Source organism: Haemorhous mexicanus, chromosome 11 (genome assembly GCF_027477595.1).
Source record: "Haemorhous mexicanus isolate bHaeMex1 chromosome 11, bHaeMex1.pri, whole genome shotgun sequence".
Classification (NCBI taxonomy): Eukaryota; Metazoa; Chordata; class Aves; order Passeriformes; family Fringillidae; genus Haemorhous; species Haemorhous mexicanus.
In genome coordinates this window covers 18,876,620-18,896,333 of record NC_082351.1, presented here as the reverse complement: position 1 = coordinate 18,896,333, position 19,714 = coordinate 18,876,620, and the positions used below count along the sequence as shown (strand labels likewise).

The window sequence follows — 19,714 nt, the reverse complement described above, 5'->3', positions numbered from 1 at the left end:
TTGTGGCTTGTTAGTAGAATGCTATGGAACTTTAGACTGTCCTGACTTTGTCTGCATTGTGCAGCTCCTGTGACCATGGGTTGCTCTCATCTGCTTTGCATTGTGTGCTAAGCTCATTCTGAGAGAGATCAGAGCACGTTCCAGGGACACTTTGCTGCTGCTGCAGTGCTTACATTGGAGTTGGGTTTGCAGTGAACCCTTCTGTGCTCAGCTGCCTTACACTGGGGTAAAAATGCACTGATGGAATGGTGGAATGGGTTCTGCATTTTTAAAAAAGGTGCAGACAGTAATTAATTTATACAGAGCCCCTGCAGATAGAGAAGCCAGACCACTGAAAGTCTCATGGTGAGACAGAAATTTGATTAGGAATTCATGTGAGACCTCCTCCCTTTGTCCCAAGCTCTGATTCTGTAGTGTGGGAGGTCTTGTCAAAGTAGTCCTGAGTTCTCTCTGGTAGAAAGCCTTTTGTTCATGAACAGGGGAGCTGTTCCCATACATCTCATGTTCTTTACAGCAGTTTATTTTTGATAAGCTACAGCACATTTTAATGTAATTGTTAACATGCCTAATTTGCAGCCACACAGTCGTATCAATAATAATGGAAAGTTGTTCACAGGTAATAAATTAGCATAGCATATAACCAGCAGAACTCTGCTTCTCACTATATTGTTTCACGATCAAGAATTCAGTAGTTAAATATACACAGCAGTGGGCTGAGAACAAGCTGTTCATTTTTGCTGCAAGCAGTACCAGTGGACCAGAGTAATCATAGCTCCCAAAAGCAGGACTGATTTTATTGATTTTAAATAGGCTTTCATTACAGCACTGAGCTTATTCCAATTGCAAGGAGTATCACTGCTGTTTGTATTCACAGTGCTGGCTCAGGGAAGGAGAGGTTTTGTTGGATGCCATGTAGAGGTTGTTTGTCCCTCAGTGTTCTGTTCTGCCCTGCTGAAATATCTGAATTTATTATAGAAAAATAAGTTCTCAAGGCTTTTTTTGCTGTGGTTAAAAATTTTTAAATACATAGAGCCAGACCCAGTGCTGAAATTCTGAATTCTGAGTATTCTTCTGAGGAGTAAAGGTCTTGCTTTATTTATTTATACCAGGTCAGCTGGTCTGACTTAGGGACCAGCTGTATTTTGGTTCCATTTCTTTAAAGGGTTCTTTAGAAATCACGGAATCACTTTGCTTGGAAATGATGCTGAGATCACCAAAACCAGCCATTTAACCCAATACTGCCAGGTCCAGCCCTTAAACCCATCTCTAACACCCCACCTGCACCTCTCTCTTTTTTCATAGATTAATGTAAAAAAGGCAAATAAGAGGGCTGCTCAATCTGAGATATTAATGTATTCAGGTTATAATTAGTGAAGAACACATGCTGTTAGCAGCAATGTGTCATTAATCTGCATGGAGCAGTTTGCAGCTATTTGTTGCTAAATTAGTGACACTTCAAAGCTGTCGGGATTTTGTATTGTTTCTAATGCTAAAAAAAATTATAAATCTGTGACTAAAAAGTCCACATATGCACATTTAAGAAGCAGGCTGGTTTGTTATTTGGTTTTCTTTGGAGTGTTTGTGTTTGTTTTTGTGTTTTAATTTGCACCAGGCTGGTCAGTCAGTGGCCCTACACAGAAGTTGGTTGAAGCCTTAATGCTGTTTAAAATGTTGTACTGTACTTTAAGGTGGTGTAAAGGCATGTTGTTTGTGATAGGTTTTCTTCAAATCCTTTAAATGTAGCTACACAGTTCTGCTTAAACGTTTTTTTCAGTGTTACTAGAACAGTTTGGAAGGGTATTAATAGAAATTAGTTACACCTTTCTGGTTTTAATGAGTTTAATACTGACTTTAGGTACCTTTTCTATTTTTTTTTTCCTTAAACCTGCAGGTGAAGGTGAATTACTTCAAATATTCTAGCTAACCCCACTTTTTTGTTTTGGCATAGTCTTTCATAACATAATTTGGGAATTCAGGCAGGAACAAACAAAAACTTTGTGTGAGCATTTCTAGAAATCAACTCTTTAAATAAGTTGGTGACATTAAGTAGTGAATCAACTTGGTAAGTACTGAATGATCAAACCTAGTTACTGTAAATGAGATCTGGATGGTTTATTTAATTTTAGAGAGTTTGGGCAAATAATGATGGAATTAAATTGCTTCCTGTTGGTTTCCTGCAGGGCATGAAGAACCTGCTGTACTGTGCTCTGCTGAGCTGCTGCATTGATTAGTTCTTCAGGTCTAATCTTTACATGGCTGTGCTCACTTCTGGGTCTGTTTATGGGTTTGATAGTTGTTTTTCTGAAGTTACTCTATTGCCTTGATAGTCCTCTGGTGGATTATAAAAATGTACACATTAATTCCTTTCTCTAACTTCATTTGTTGGAGCCCAGTGGAGATAATTGGTGCTCATGGAAGGTGGTGGGGATGAGGGTGATGATCACTCCCAGAACTGATACCACCCATCACTGACAATCAAAGCTCACATTGTCAGGATGGTTGGAAGCTAAAATTGATTTAATTAAATGCTTACAGCATCTATTAACAATCCCATATTAGATTCTTTATCGCAGCAGCTACTGTGATTTTTAGAGTTTGCTAGTGCAGGTTGAAATGTGATTTATAGTTTTAATTCATCTTAATTTGTGTGCTTACGAAACATTTTAGATAAAACTTTTTGTTGCATTTAAATTTCCTTGTTATCTGCCCTGCAGTGGCATGAGTAATAGGGAGCCCAGAACATGAATATATTGGAATGCATGAAATATTTTCAAGGAGAATGCTTTTAAAGTTCAGAGTGATATATGTCAAATGTTACTGAATGGATAAGTGGAGAGATTTTAGTCTCCAGAAGCTTAGAAATTAAGCATTTCTTTGTACAGTATCTGTGTTAAAAATAATTATTAATAATAATAGTAATAGTAACTACTACTGTGTTAAAGTACAATACCTGTGTTAAATAGAATATTTGTTTCATAATATTTATCCTATTCTGAGGTTCAACTTTTTTTTTGTAGCTGCTGAAATTTATTATACAGGCACTTTGAAATGATGCTGTGTCAGAGCTTGCCTGCACCAAAAATTGCTGCACCTCTAAACTTGTATTTAATAATATTTAATATGTTTTTAGAGCCTAGAAAGCCTGTATGTGTTTGGTTGAAAATAGCTGTATCCTCTGTGCCAATTAAACTGTAAATTTGTCAATTTGACAACAAATTCTCATGTTTTCTTGATAGTTAGATAAAATATTAGTGTCCAAGGTGTGACCTCATCCAAACACCACTGAAATCAGAGATTTCCACAGACTGCAGGAGAGGGTACAATGAACCTTTTCTAGACAGACTTAGTGATCTGGTCATATTAGGATCTCAGAGTTAGCAGAGCAGCCAGCACTATTATGATAAATGTGCAAAGTGACAGTGGTTGGTGTTAATAAACACCTTAAAGGCACCTGAGAGGTGTTCATGGTTCAGGAATTTTGCTGTGATCTGGAACTGCAGAGATGATGAGTGATGGTTTGGTTGTTTGTTTTCTTTTTCCTTTTCCCCTGGTTTGACACTGTAAGGATGTCAGGATTGCTTTTGTTTGGAATGTAGGACATGGTGCAATTGCTTTTGTCACTGTTTTGCTGCTCTTTTGTGTTACTGAGACTGTTACACTCAAATTGCCAAAGATCCAGGTGATGCCTCACAGACAGATGAAATGTTTTCATTTCACAGCTCCTGCCCTTGCTCTGCACTCACCTGCCCTTTGGACATTGGGATTTCTTCTTTAAGAACCACATCCCTGCATTTCCTTCATGTGTTCAGAGCAAGGAATGGAACTCATTTCCTTTGATGAGCATTGTTTTGTTGTGCATTCCAGACAAAATATGAGCTGATTTATGTTTGAAAACCGTGCCAGTGAGTGTGCCCCGTGGGGCTGGGTTGGTTGTGTGGTTTGTTGTGCAGGCCATGGAGCATTAACAGCTCCATGGTACTTGGTTCTGATCTTCAGTACTTGGATTTCTGATCTCCACAATGACTTCTTTATCCATCTGATAAGCTGTCCATCCCTTAACTTCTTGAACAATTCTTTTTTGGCAAGGTTGCTTTATAGAAGTGATGAATTTACTCTTGTTTTATTGCTCACTAGTTATAAACAACTTCTTGTTGGTTTAAGAGTCCAATCTGGAAATGCTTTTTGATCTCATACTAACAAGCTCAATAGTTGACAAACCACAGAATTGCAATGTGCTTTTCTTTTACAGAGGCAAAGGAAATTGTTCTGAAGGCACAGATTCTGGCTGGAGGGAGAGGGAAAGGTATTTTCAATAGTGGATTGAAAGGAGGAGTTCATCTAACTAAAGAGTAAGTACTGTGAGTTGAAAAAGACCATAAATAAATTGTTCCTTGCATAATATTTAGGCTGTTTACAATAGCAATGGACTGTTTCTTTTAATATTTTTCAGTAAACTAACATTTTTCCTTTGTTTGTAGCCCTAAGACTGTTGAACAGCTTGCTAAACAGATGATTGGGTACAATCTGTCAACCAAGCAAACTCCAAAGGATGGTGTGACAGTTAAAAAGGTAAGATTTTGGCCTCTTGAAAGTTGAAAACTATGTTCAGCTGCAATTTTGCATTAATAAGCTGGGCTGTACACCATAGATTTTTTTAAAATCCTTCTCCAATTCCGGATTGATTACATCTAATTGATTAAAAAAAAAAAAAAAAAGAAAATGTTACTTCTTCAGTTTGTGTATATATTTTGTTCATCAATTTTGACATACCCACTGATGGAAAAATAAATTGATTTCTCAATGAATATTGAAAGGAATCCTTTGTCATAGGCTTATCTTCCAAGAAATACATTTTAAATGGTGATAGAACTGCACTATAGCATTAGCTGTACACACTTACTGACATTCTGCTTACAGAAACAGTAGATACATAGTTCCCTTTAGTAATAATATTATCTGTACTTCGGTCACCCTCTGGTCTGTGCAAGTCTTAACAGAGTGACAGATGAATCACAGAATGGTTTGAGTTGAAAGGAATCTTTAAAATTCCTTCAGTCCAACCCCCTGCAATGAGCAGATGCATCTTCAGGCTGTTCAGAGCCCCATCCAACCTGGCCTTGAATGTTTCCAGGGATGGGGCATCCACCCTGCTCTGGGCAACCTGTGCCAGTGCCTCACCACCCTCATTGTAAAAAAATTCTTTCTTCTGTGTAGTTAAAATCTGTCTTCTTTAGTTTAGAACCACCTTGACTTATTACAACAGGCCCTATTAAAAAGTTGGTCCCTATATTTATTGTATGCCCCCTTTAAGTACTGAAGGGTTTGCATGAGATTTTTTCTCAATTGAAAAAAGGTGTCTCAACAGTAGATTCTTTCTCCTTGTTGCAGATACAGACTAAAATATGTCCATGGTAGTGGTCGAGGCACCAGATGAACATGGGAGTTCATTTTCCAATGATGGTGCTTTCTGCAAGGCACCAAGATTCACTTCAACATTAATTATTTGCTCTGTATTGGCCTAAATAAGGGAAGCAAAAATTCAGCAAGAGTCTCCTTCAAATTAGTAAAATTCTTTGAGTCAGGAAATCCTGGCAATTGCCTATCTGCTGTATCCGTTTTTATCTCTTGCTTTGTTTGACTGAGAAAGAATCCTCATACAGGTAAGTAGTCAAGAGGCACACTCAGTCTGATGCCAGGAAATAATTTGGCATGAGCTGAAGGAGCTGCAGCTCACATTTAATATCTTGTGAGCAGCTTGGTGTATTAGCATAGAAGGGGAAGGAACACCTGTCTGGAAAGATCCTGTCTAATGAGGGTGGAGGATGGTGTTCAGGCAGTTCTTCTCTTGGGGAGCAGATTTCCATCCACTCCTCAGAGCTGTTCTTAAAAAAACCTGCTATATATTAAAATAGGAGACTCAGTATTGCCATTTAGGCATGTCTGTCAGAGATCCTGATAATGCTAAGGATATAAGACAGGATATACCTTTTCCATATTAAGGCACTCTGCTTGGGAAAATTAGTATTGTAAAAGCAGCTTTCTTTTATAAGTTTTTTGTTTTTCTTCTTTTGCCCTAGTTGGCCTGCCTTGAATACATCCATACAGAAATTCTTCTTTTTTGTCTGAGTGCAAACCTGTTCATCATTGACAGATTCAGTTCTGAAACAGAAGCTTCTAGTTTTCTTTGGAATTGATAGAAATGGGTGTTGGGGGGGTTTTGACATGGATTATTCAAAAGATTTATATTAGGATGACTTTTCTGCCATGTAGCTATAGAATATTTTAACCTGTGGTTTCTTTCTCCCCCTCCACATGTTTGTGTGAATGAACAATGGGCAGGACCAAGCAGCTGGGGCAGAGGTGAAGTTTGAGGTGAAGTTTGCACTACTGAGCTTCAGATATTTATTTTGGTGGTACAGGATTGTGCACAGCCTTGAGAGACTGTGCATTTTTCCTTTGCTGTAGAGTTCCAGGGAAATTGGTGTTTTACTGCTGATCCATGATAAACAAATTTGATGCTTTTCACTGGGAGGAGCTGATGATTTGCTCATAGACTTTCATCCTGATTACAGAGTTGGCTTTTAACTAGAATGTTTTATATTTTTTGGTATTGAGTTCTTGATTCTTAGTAATTAATGCCAAGAGCATACACCCTGCTTTAAATTATTTCAGTTTGTTCAATGTTATTCTTATTAGATAGTGAAGAAAGCATGTTTAAAATTATGCACTACTTCATCAAAAAACTGTTTCCCAGCAGAATTATGTCTGTTTTAAAAGAATTTCTCATTTACAAAGTTAGCTCACGTTGGGATATTAAAGGTAGTTAGAGGAGCTGAGGCACTCAGGTTTATGGTGTCAGGACTACAAAATCAAACACTGACATTTTAATCAAGGGGCAAACTACAGTAATATTATCAAACATATAAATTTAGCTAAGTGTGAGATACCATTTAATGCAGTGGGAGTGTAATGCACTGAGAATGCCAGGCAGACTCTTTGGGCTTGCTAAGGGCAGTGGGGAAGGTGAGAACAAATCACTGGCATTTTTCTATTTCAAGGCATCTACTTTCTCTCTGCATGTGTGGAAGAGTTTGTGTTCTACATGTACTTAAGGAAAATTGCATTTCAGGAAGAGAAGAAAAGGATTTGGGCTTTTTAACTTTTCAGTGTTCTGGAAAGTTTGAGTGGTTTAAAATACTCCTATTTTTTTAAAAAAATTAAGTAATAAGAGTTTTTCATAAGGAAAATATTTATTATGCCACTTTCTGTGAGGCAATCAATGAGCTAGTGTCAAGTCAGTGGAAGTCATGTACCTTTTGCATCTCTTTGTAAGGAAGGTAGAAAACGTAGAAATTTTCTACAATTTGAATAATTATTAAACAGAAAATGATGGTTTCAGCTTTCTTTCTCAGCTTGTGCACCTGCTGCAGAATTGAAAGTGTCTTTGTGCCTGTTCAGATTGATGTTTTTCAAATTAATAACAATCTCTTCAATTCCCTCATAACTTGGAACCTGTTTTGTGAGTTTACATAAAATCCTCTTATGGCATTTGGAATTTGGAGAGCCTGACTATCTGTGATGACAGTCTTCTCTTATCATGACAACCTGAGAATTCACTACCTGTGTTTTTCTCTCCAAGCAATAACAGAATGAACATTTTGCATATTTGATTGTGTTTAAGAAAAGCTGTTGCAGTTACCCTCATGACATTAGATGTGTGACTTAAACTTGTAGGTAAAGATTTGTTACAGAGAAGGAAAGCTTGAAGTTGTCAGGAAGTTTTAATGAAAACTGATTTTTCCCCAGGACATTTTAAATATAACTATGATATGGTAAACAGATAATGATGTGTCATATTCTTTATCAAAAACAAAACAGACAAAATGTGAGAAGAGTCAACAGTCTGTAGATTCAATTTCACTGTTCTTAACTGTTCATCAATGTGTTTGCATTAGTTCTGTTGTTTGAGTGATAGGTAGACTTAAATGATATTTAAAGACCTGGAACACCAATTTCCTTGGCTTTGCTCTGCATCAAACAGGGAGGATGGTGAAGGAAAGTTATTTTGTTGGGAGCAATTTGGGGTATTTTACAATCTGACAGTTTTTTCTCTAAGGTTGCCTACTGCAAAGTGGACTCTCAGTAGTTTTGTGAATTAAGACAGAGAAGTATCTGATGATGTTGACATTGTTAATTAGCAACAATGAGGACAATCACTCAGGCTGGAAGTCTCAGTTGAAGATACCTGATTTAATAATGTTAGTTCCACCTGCTGTGCCTGCAAATGTATTCCTTAAAACTTGAGGAGTGTATTCCCATCCTAAGTCTGGCCCTGACCCTGAGCTCTGTGGAAACTGAACAGCTCTGAAAAGATCCAGTAGGACCAGTTGGTTTTATCTGACTTATGTCTAAAGCAACTGACTCACATTTTTCAGATACATTGATGCAGGATATGTAAGAAGGTGAAAACATGGATGCAGGTAAAAATAGTAGCAAATCAAGGATGCTTTCCCTACCCTTGCTTGTTAATTTGACAAAGCTTGGCAGGTAGCCAAGCTATGTCTCTGAAGTTGTCTTTTAGCATCCCTCTGTAGTAGACTAAAATAGGCAGGTGCTTTTAAGTAGTACAGTAGTTTTCTGCATTCTTGGTTCTCTCTTTCACCCTGTTTTCTTTACTTTGCTTTTGAACAGTTGTTTATTTGAACTATTCCTTTACATCCCCATATGTTGTGTGAATAAAGTGAGGTAAAAGCAGAAGGAAACAAAATTACTATAAAGCAAATTTCTTCCAAGTCAAAAACACCATAAAGAAATTTCATCTTTCCTTCAGTTCTGAGCTCTGATGGCTTTATTTGATTCCTTGTTTCTTACATTTCCCCCCCCCCTTCTCTAATACCTACTGCCTGGCAGAAAGTCCCTACATTCTTTCTTATGTACTCTAGAATAGACTGTCAAAAATGTGACTTGGGTGAAAGTATAGTGCATCTTTCTTGTTTGTAGTCCTTGAACTGTGAAAACCCCAGGAATACTCATTTGATGGAGCACCTTGTGCCAGGTAGGCAGAGTTTTAAGGCTGCAGGTACAAAAATGCCTCTTGGATCTGCTGACTGAGAGAATGAGTTTCTCCTTGTGGCATATTCAGTGATGATCATTGTCTGCAGTCATTGTTCAAAACTGTCACTTCAGAAGCAGACCTTGTTAGAAAGATGTTGCCACTTAATCCTTCTTAATTATCTTAATATTTGGGAAGTGATTTTCCTGATTTCTAGCACTTCCATTGAAACATGGGAATTAGTAGCTCTCTTAAGGAAGAATGTAATGCTAATGAAATTGCAGAGGTGTCTGCTTCACTCTCAGATTGAAAAGCAAAACTGTAGTGCAGAGCAGAACTACAGTCTTTGCAACTTTGATTATGGCATCTGTTATGATCACAGGAAACAATTATTAATGATCATGTGCAGATTTTTTCCTGAAATTAAGAATATTTTGGGAAATTTAGTATTCTTATAGTGAAACAGTTTTATGAGTCCTTTGCAAGTGTAAATTTCAGTCTCTGAAATTGCTTTGATAGCAATTGTTAAACTAGTGCAAAAACAGACAGTACAGGTGAGGAGGAAGGTCCAGTTATTGTAATACTAAAATGGAAAGGACCTTGTCTTGTTTTGGGGAGGAGGGAAAAAATTGTAGCAAAGTCTTTCTGACACTTTTAATGAGGTGCTTGTAGATTCCAAACATGGGATTTGAATCATCTTTCTGTTTTGTGCTGTGGTGTCTGTCAGATACTGGTACAAAGTGGCTCTGTAGCTTATAGTAATAAATAGAAAAACAAATATCTGTGTTTCTAGATTGTGCCAGCATCTGAAGGACACACATCTGCTTGACTCTCTAAATTGAAAGTAAAAAGCTGGATGGCAGAATTACCTGTAAAACCATTTTGTTAGGAAATGCTTGGGCAGGGTAAGTATTCAGTGCAGAGATTATAAAGGTTGGGTGGCCTTTGGTCAGAATAAGGGAGAGAAATTAAGCCTGAGGATTTTCTGGTGAGGAGCAGCACTGCTGGTGAGATGCAGCCAAAAGCCAACATTCCAGTCCTTCTGTCTGTGTGATCTGCACACCCTTGAGTCCTTTGGGATTCAAGTCTTTCTGGGGACAAGAATTACTGTCCTGATAATCAAGAATTATCCCAAATTATTGGGATAAAAAGGTAATATAGATGTCTGCAGTATGGACAGAGCAGCACCTCTTGGAAAAACCCCAACACTGATATGTTCCTGATTTATATTTCTCACTGAATGCCCCAGTGAGATGAGCACCATTAGAGGAGTCTCTTACTTAAGGAGAGAGCATTTCTTGGGGAAAAGGTCACAGGGTTGTAGTACTGCAGTAAAAGCAGTGAAACCAATGTTTCTCCTGAGGATAGCAAGTATCAAACTGCTGCATTTTAAGGCAAAGCAGAAGGACCAGTCAAAAGCATTGATGTTTCCTTTTCTTCCCCCTCTGCATTTTTAGGTGATGGTTGCAGAAGCACTGGATATTTCCAGGGAAACATACTTTGCAATTTTGATGGACAGAGCCTGCAATGGACCTGTCATGGTTGGCAGTCCCCAAGGTGGTGTGGACATAGAAGAAGTTGCAGTAACTAGCCCAGAACTTATCTTTAAGGTATTGGAATGATGTTTTACAATAATATTTTTCCCTGTCAGTTATCCAAAAGAATATTTTTCTCCCTTTCTCCTCCCATTTTTAGCTTCTTCCCTGTAAAAAGGAGACAAGAAGAACCATAAAAATAGTGTTTCATCAGATACAGGATCATACCTGTCATCTAGCAAATGAGGCACATTTAACATCTGATTTTACTAGAATTTTTCAATTAGAAAAAGATCTTAAATCTCTTTTATGATATGTTAAACTTAATATCTGAAATGTTTTATGAGTGAGTTTCACTTTCAGGAAGGTACACTGTTTTTTCACAGGTGGGTTGGTGCCAATATGCTTATTGTTTCTGTGGCTGTTTTTCTCTAATTGACAGAGTTGTTAATTATTTTTTTGTACCTGCAAGACTTTTGCATCTGAAATACAACTGTTATAATTACTTTCTTAATGATGACTACACTGAAGTATTTTTTAAGTTACTGTGGCAAGATAATGAGTAGACAAGCTATTCAGCTGAGGAAATAATTGATACTATCAAGTATAATTATTCAAAAAATTGTAAAAATATTTAATGTGCACTTAAAAATCATATAAACTTTACAGTGTTACTGGGCAGTGACACTCATTGCCTTGAAAATATTCCAGAATATGTCATAAAAATTAACAGACTAAATATTCGTCAATGCCATCTGTACAGTAATTAAAAGTGAAAACTGGTGTCACATTCTCTTGTCAGCATGCCACCCTGAAGAATTATATATTTTTTGGAAGGACTGTTTCATAGTCAGTGTGGTAATTATAACATCCCCTATAGGCAGCTGCTATAGCCTCAGTCTCAGGGAGCCTTGGCAAACAGCCAGGCTTTAATTACTAATTTGCACATGTACACCAAGTGTTTTCCTTTTGAAGCTATAACCCTCCATTCTGATTGAATATTTAGTTATATTCATGCATGTTACTGTTGCAGGAGGAAATAGATATTTTTGAAGGCATAAAGGATCATCAGGCTTTGCAGATGGCAAAAAATTTGGGATTCCAAGGACCTTTGCAGCAGCAGGTAACTTGACTCACTCCCTGGCTTTAGGCTGAGGGCTTTTTAGCCCAGCTCTGTGTTAAATGTTTTCCAGTAGGAAAGGCCACTTGGAAAGGCCAAGGGTCCATTAAATCAGGATCATTTTGACATTCTAAATACTAAATTGCACTATGTAATTGTCATTAGGTATTTTAAATAAGTTCCTTCTAGTTTTAAAGTGTTAGTCCCCTAACTTTGAAGCAGTTGATGGCAACATGCTGTTCCACCATGTGGGATTCCTTTGTTTCCACTGGAATTCCAGTGGAGCTCTGTGAATGGCATGGGTAGAGCTGATTTTGAAAATTGGCCCTTAAAATAAGGAGAAATAAAAGTGTATCTGGCTTTGTGATTGGAACCTTTTAAAATTTTTTTTATTCTTCAACTCAAAACCAAAAGGCTGCCAGCATGTTGTATTTTCAGTATCTCTCTTCTGTACATATATATATTGAATATATATATTTGCCTATGTGCATCATTTTGGACAGAAGAGAAGAGAGCTCATTTAAGCTGGCCTTTTTTTTTTTCCTGTGGTATGAAACTCATTTTTGTAGCACTCCTTTATTTTTAATTCAGCAGTTTTAATTCTTTTCTGTCCTAACACGCAATTAACAAATGCATAATGATTAAGTTGATTAACACACATTTGAAGATTTAGCTGTATGTATAATGAGGAGGAATGATTATGTAGAACCTTTCAACCCTTGAAGAGTTCTGGTACTTAATAATTAACAGCAAATACGTATGGACTTTTAAACAACACATTTAAATAATGCTTCAGGAATGCATTTCTTCTCTCATGTAGTCAACTAAAAGGAATTTACTGAAGCACAGGGACATAGTTTTCATCCAGACAAATCCTGGTATTTACTTAAACATTCTCTAGTTCTAGGCTGGGATTTTCTGCTTGAAGAGACTCAGTTCTTATAGAGCCTGAGAAAGGGAAGCGTTGACATTAAGCTGCCTGATTCAGAGAGGTGCTGAAAGATGGAGCAGCCTTTAATAAAAGTGAAGTGATTCTGGTGTTCTGGTGCCATTGCAGCAGAGCACTGTGGCAGCAGCAGCTTTCCAGGTGGCCCAGAGCCAATGTGGGGGTCATGGTGGGGCTGCCTCCCCAGTGTCACTGCTGAGAGCCTCCCCCTGTCAGCCTGAGGGATTGTGCCAAGGAAGCTGCTGCACATTTACAACTGCTGGTGTTTTTAAAAGTTAAACCCAATGAGAATGCTTTGATAACTCTTGAGGAGGGCAGGCTTCCTAAGGAATTTGTGCTGCTTCCCAGCTGTGACTCTTTAAAGAATCTTATCACAGAATCACAGAGTGGTTTAGGTTGGAAGAGACCTTAAAGATCATCCACTTTCAACCACCCTGCCCTGGGCAGGGGCACCTTCCCCTAGATCAGGTCACTCAAAGCCCCACCCAGCCTAGCCTGGAGCACTTCCAGGAATGGGGACTCCACAACTTCTCTGGGCAGAACTGGGATTGGGATTGAGTCTTTCCACTTGTGATGTTTTCTTTTGCATGACTGACCTTGTAGGGGAAAGCTGACTTATGCTTTCTTTATTCTAATTCATTTCACTTATCAGGAGAGGTCCCAAGTATTTTTGGGTTGTGTACTTCAGTTAGCTGATCAGTAATGAGAGGGAAAAAATTGAGTGGTTCTTTATTAGTGCACTTCATCTGCAAACTTATATCAGCTAATAGGTTCACAGTGTGCAATGAACCAAAGGGATTTTTTAATACACACTCATGTTGCTGTTTTTAAGTAGTTCTATTAGTGGAAAAATATTAAAAGAACAAAAGACTTGGAAATTGGTAGTCAGTGGTGATATTTTCAGCCATGGAATCAGGCATGGGGATAGATGGTGAGGAGTAGTAGGGAACAAGCAAGAGTATCTTGTCATGAGTAAACAAGCATGCTTCAGATGTAAGTTCTTCAAGAAAAATCTTCAGACTGATGTAGGAAGGAGAAATAGGTATTTTTTGTGAAGTCACCAGAGTGCACAAACTACTTTTTGGTTTCTGACTTTAGACTGATTAATGTGAATGCAACTCAGATCTTGGTGTACCAAAGAATATTTCATTATGCTGGTGCCTTCAGTCACTTCCCAAATTAAACTTGTCACAGTAATTGCCCTGTCTGTTTTGTAGAAAATCTCCAGTTCTTATAGTCTTTAAATGCACATTTACTAAATCTTACACAGTATCATAATGCTGCATTATAACAGTGCAAGAGACTATATAAATGTGGTTAAGAAAACAGAAATAAAAGCAGTAATTATCTAGAATTACTGTGCAATGTAATACTTTAAAAATAATCAATAGTGTTCTACCTTTGCCTTGAAAACATGAACTTTTATTTTTCTGTGTGTTAATTGTAAATCATTTGATCACATTTAGGCAGCAGATCAAATTAAAAAGCTGTATAATCTTTTCTTGGAAATTGATGCCACTCAGGTTGAAGTCAATCCCTTTGGTGAAACTCCAGAAGGGCAAGGTAAGAAATTGAAGGAAACAAATGAATGCATTATAATTCTTTATTTATGCAAACTATAAATTAAATTACATAGAAGGATGTAGCAGCAGCTTTGCATTAATTTCATTTTGTAATGTAATTTAAACAATATTCATAAATATTCCCTTGGCAGATTTTATATTTCAATACCTTTTGTTGTTTCATCCAAATACTGGAAGTATTGGCTTCTACATGTTCTGCTTGGTGAGAGACAGCAACATTTTCTGCTTTTCTGCTCATGTACAAAGTGGGGGTTTTCTTGGTTTTGTTTTGTGGAGGTTTTTTGTGTGTGTGTGTTGATGCTGCTAGAGTTACTGAGATTGTGTGGAGAGAAACTTGTTCTTTGATGTTTGCATTCTCAGGGATAATTAAAATTTTAAAGTGCATGACTCTGCAGTCTACTAGAGCACAGGACAAATTTCAGCTGAAACAGACACTTGGCCACATCCTTTGGGATGAAGAAGGGTCCTGCACCATGACTACAGGGCTGAGGAGCTGTAGGGTAAAACTGAGGAGCTGAATGAGCTCTCACCTCAATGTAACAGCTGGTATTCCAGCTGAAACCTTTCCTTCCAGTTGGCATTTTTGTCCAAGTAACTTGGACAAAGGTGGAGAGCAGAGGAACTGAAGGTACCTGTGGGATATTGAAATAGGATAGGGCTGCTCCAGGGGGATCACAGTTACCTCCTCACTGTTCCATTTCACTGAGGTGCTGAAGGCTTATTTGGTGTGTACCAAGAGGAGAAGTTGGTGTGCTGGAAGAGGCAAGTGAGGGAGAGGACAGAAAGTAATGAGAGGAAATAAAATGTAGTCCTTGAAGATTGGAAAGAGCATGGTGGTACTCACCTTGCATCCTTGCTGGAGGTGGCTCTGTGGAAATAAAGATTTGGATAAGTTACCAAGTTAGCTCTCCTGGAATGGCTGTGCATATTTAGTGAGAAGGGTTTAATCTGAGGCTTGGTAGGAGTTTTTGTGCTGTTTTCTCTGAGGTTTTTCCCCATGTGGTTTGCATCCAGGAAGCTGAGGAGCAGAAACAGAGTGGGTTTCAAGTTGTGAAAGGCTTCTTGCTCACAGAAATGCACAGGAGTCTTCCTGTGCTTATTCATTTTTTTCTAGCAGTTTCTCCATCTGAAATGTCTTTAAAGAAGAATAAAGATAAAACAAATGGAAGAACATTTGAGTAGCTAATGCAGCTCTTCCTAATGATAAAATATAAGTCTCTGTATGAAGTCCATGATTCTTGTCAAAGTAATAGATAAGATGGATTTACTTCTTGCTGTGCTTTGTGTTTATCACTTGTGTGGATTTCCATCAGGTTGTATGTATTTCCTTGTTTAATATCCCAGCAAATTATTTGTTAACACTAATGGGTCAGAAGCCTGAAACTTCCCTTTTTTTATTGTTTGTTTGGTTTTTTTTTTTTGTTTGCTCTCATTATAAACTGTTGAATTGGCAGATGACGAAAATCCTACACTGCTAACAAAACAGAAGTACTTCATGAATATAAGTGTTGGAGCATTCTTTGATATTTGTTTGGAAGAAAAATCCATTTGTATAATGTACCATACATGTAACAACGTGCTTTTGATAGTGAAAATGGTTTGATAAATATTAATACATGTTTTTGCTGCTACTTTGTACAGCATGGCCTTTGTTAAAGATGAATGTTCTGTAGAAATGAGTTTCTATTAATGTGACATGGAGGATGTTTGTGTGTAAGGTAAACAGAGCTCTGAAACTGCAGTTGTACTCTAACTTTGAGTGGGTTTAGCAAATTTAAGCACCTGAAAACTTGAAAAGGAAAAAATATCTTATTTCATTGCTAAAAAATTAACTAAAGCAGCTCTAGTGCATTAGAAGCATGTTAGGAACTGCAGCTATTTCTGCTTTTGGCACATTCCCACATGATGATTGACCAGGTAAGATCTGGACTCTTCAAGAGATTTATTATGCACACTCATGAATAATTTTCTGAAACTGCAGTCATTGAAATGAAATTTGATAGCTTTAATTTAATCTGTTATCAGTTGCAGGTCAAATACTAAAATTTTTTTTTAAATCAGCATCAGAAAACCAAACCAAGAAAACCCAATGGAAATCAAGATATACAGCTGAGACTCCCCTACTTGTGTAAATGTTTTATTTTCTGTTTCATTAGCTATTTTTCCCTAAGTTAAGAAACTGTATATTGAACAGAGTTACATTTCCACCAGACTAAAATTGTCCTCTTAATTGACATTGACCTCCAGGTGTGTGCAATGCTCAAGAACATGTGCACAGGTACCATGGGCATGTCCCAGTGGCAATGTGAATAAAAAAGAAAAAAAAAGCAGATAGAAAAACTATTAGATTTTTGTGGACACAGCATTTAAAGGCACTTAGATTTGATTGGTTTGTCTTGAGAAATCAATTATGCTTAAGTCAGTAATTATAATCTGAACATAGTACAAGGGAAATTACTTGCATAGTAATATAATAAGTATAGAGTCTTACATTTGCTTAGAACATTTTAATCTAATGAGGCATTTGCCTATGCAAACCCATAGAAATAATGAGTCAGAAAATAGGCAAATAGCACTCCACAGGCATTTCTGTTGCTGCTGTGTTTATGTGAGTACTGGGGCTGCTAGCCAGTCCTTTGTATCTTTTATTTCATGTAGTCAGATTTAGCAACTTCTTGGTTTGTTTTTACAACCATAGTGGATGTTGATAATGATGAGAATGTTTGTATTTACTTTCCTAATTTTCTTTATTTAAAAGTAATCTTTTGGTCATTTTTGACATATTTGGCTTCAGGTTTTTTAAGCTCTTTAATGAAATAATGCATGTATAGTTAATAACACCAGAAATTCAAAATATGGCTAAGGAGAGCATTTTGTGTTGCTCAGCTCTGAATGACTGCATGGCTTTGGGTGGGTGTTTCCTGTTATATCTGTTATTCTTTCAAAATATGGGAGGTAAACTCTCCCATGTCATTGCTGCAGCCCACCTATCCAAATCACAAAAACTGCCCTCATAACATGTGAGGAAGTTTGAAGGAGTTCGAGACAGGATTTCTGAATTGTTTTAGATGATGTAATTTATTTTTCTTATATTTTATACAGGTGGGAAGGGTGAGTTCAGTTCACATCTTTACAGTATAGTTCAGAAGGTTACAGGACTTTTAGTTAAAAGACCTTTTAAAAACTTTTTAACTGATAAAATACTGTCAACAAAAATATTTATATTTTTGACCTAATCCTTTCCTTAAATATTTTGTTTTATGGACTTTTGTTACAGTGTGAGTTTTCTTAATCAAGTTATGATACACAAACTTACTGTATTCTAAACTTCTTGTTTACTTTTGTAACTACTTTTATTTTTCTGTATCTTAAACTCTAAAACTCTAAACTTTCTTCTTCTTAACATTTTTTTTGCTTTAAACTATAAATCTACATTCTCACTTCTATCACCTAAGTTTAGAAACTTTTTCCAAAGTCTCAGATCAAATCTTGGGTTTAATTTTAAGCTTTGGCCTACAGGCCCAAAGTTCTGAGAGTTCCCTGCATTTCAGATTCCAGCAGTAACACACAGGAACTTTGTTTGTAGCAAGCACAGAAGATCTTCCTGTGTGCTGTGGAGATCTTGCTGTGCCTTTTCTCAGCAGAGGATTGTGCAAAACCTGTCCTTTCCTGCTGGGCTCAGTGCTGGAACTTCAGCTGCTCCTGTGTTGGAGGCAGCATCATTCCCAAATTCCCAAAGCAGCCTCCCCCTCTCTGCTGGAGGATATTCCAATATTTCAGAAGCTCTGGCTGACTGTAAACTCTTAAATTCCTGGGTGTTGTTTTATTCTCTCCTCCAGTTGTTTGCTTCGATGCCAAGATAAACTTTGATGACAACGCAGAATTTAGGCAAAAAGAAATATTTGCCATGGATGACAAGTCTGAAAATGAGCCCATAGAGAATGAAGCTGCCAAATATGACTTAAAATATATAGGACTGGATGGAAACATTGCTTGCTTTGGTAAGAACAAATACATCCAGAAGACATTTGAAAACAAACTTACACTTGTTCGGTGTATAGACTTTGTTTACATCTGACATTCAGGTCACCCTTTCCAGAATTTCAGTCTGTTTCACTGAGTCTTTCTGCCGTTTTTGTCCTTCCATAAGATCTTGCAGGAATGAAACTAAGCTTTTTTTTTAATAAAATCAAAAGGTTCTGAATTGTCGCAATTATTATTCCAGTGCTCATACATGCTTAAAGGAAAGTGCATATCTTAGCCCTGAAAAAACCTAAATGTTGGTGTGTTTACACCAGATGTTGAATTATTTGTTGCATTGGATGTCCTTGAATAGCTACTAGTATTTAGAAATAGCTGTGTAACATTTTGAGTCGTGTTCTGGGGTTGTGCTGATACATTTGAAGCCTTTTCACAAATCTGTGTGAATTATAAGCACTGTGATGTTTGAAATTACAGTCAATGGAGCTGGACTTGCAATGGCAACATGTGATATAATATCCCTGAATGGTGGAAAGCCAGCCAACTTCTTGGACCTGGGTGGAGGTGTGAAAGAAGCACAAGTCTATCAAGCATTCAAACTGCTGACTGCTGATCCCAAGGTAAAAATGTTGGGTTTGGACTGGGAGCTTCCCTGTGCAGCAGTAGGGCTGAGAAGAACCATGAATTGGGCACAGAAAAACCCAGATCATGGTGAGAACACTGAGGGTGAGTTGCTAAAGGGCTGATCTGGGAGGAAAATTAATGCAATATGAACCACTGGACAGACTTTTCAGCTCCTGATCCATACTCAGGTTTGCTGGTGGGAACCTTCTCAAGGCAGTTCAGCACAGGAGTGCAGGTGTGCTAATGCTGGGCATTGCAGTGCTGAACTCAGAGCATCTCACTCCTAAAATGGAACTTGTGAAACCTGGATGTTAAAAATATCATTCCTAATGGTGTAGTAACACAGTAGACTGAACAGAAAAATGGGAAAATTAAGCAAATAGCTAATTCTAAGGGCTGATTTGTACTCTTTTAAACTCAAGGTTTCTACAATATCTGAGTCTGCACTGCAGGATAATCTGTATTTAATTAACGTTCCCAGGCTGGAATCATAGCCTGGAATGTTCTGACACCTCCTTTTGCAGATGGAGCTGCAGTTGCTCTTTTCTTTTTTGGACAAGAGAAGACATTAGTCTGTGTGTACTGAGTAGAAGTTATTTCTAGAGATGTGTGTTGAGGTCACTGGTCCCCTCTGCAGACAGAACTAGAGTATCTGCTGAGAGAATATTGATCAGGCGTGGGCTTTGGAGCAGTGCCAGCTGCCCATCCTGCCAACATGGAGTTCTGCTTTTGTGTGCAGCCAGAGCTTCCTTGCTGCTGATATTTTTACTAATGGGAATCTGTTGGAGGGCTTTGATCATCTTTCCCATCTCCTGCACCTAAGCATCACAGCTGAAGTCCCTGTTTCAACATATTGCTTCTTTTTGTGGATCT

General features: G+C 37.6%; 1 protein-coding gene across 2 annotated transcripts in view; it reads left to right on the top strand.

Moving 5' to 3' along the window:
• Window positions 1–19,714, top strand: part of SUCLG2 (succinate-CoA ligase GDP-forming subunit beta) — a 107,060-nt gene that overhangs the window by 43,200 nt on the left and 44,146 nt on the right. For both annotated transcript variants that reach the window (XM_059856779.1, XM_059856778.1), the window contains 7 exons: window positions 4,250–4,349; window positions 4,479–4,569; window positions 10,510–10,662; window positions 11,621–11,710; window positions 14,120–14,216; window positions 18,076–18,237; window positions 18,695–18,837. In XM_059856779.1, coding sequence (XP_059712762.1) covers window positions 4,250–4,349; window positions 4,479–4,569; window positions 10,510–10,662; window positions 11,621–11,710; window positions 14,120–14,216; window positions 18,076–18,237; window positions 18,695–18,837 — 836 coding nt within the window. The remainder of the gene's footprint in view (window positions 1–4,249; window positions 4,350–4,478; window positions 4,570–10,509; window positions 10,663–11,620; window positions 11,711–14,119; window positions 14,217–18,075; window positions 18,238–18,694; window positions 18,838–19,714) is intronic.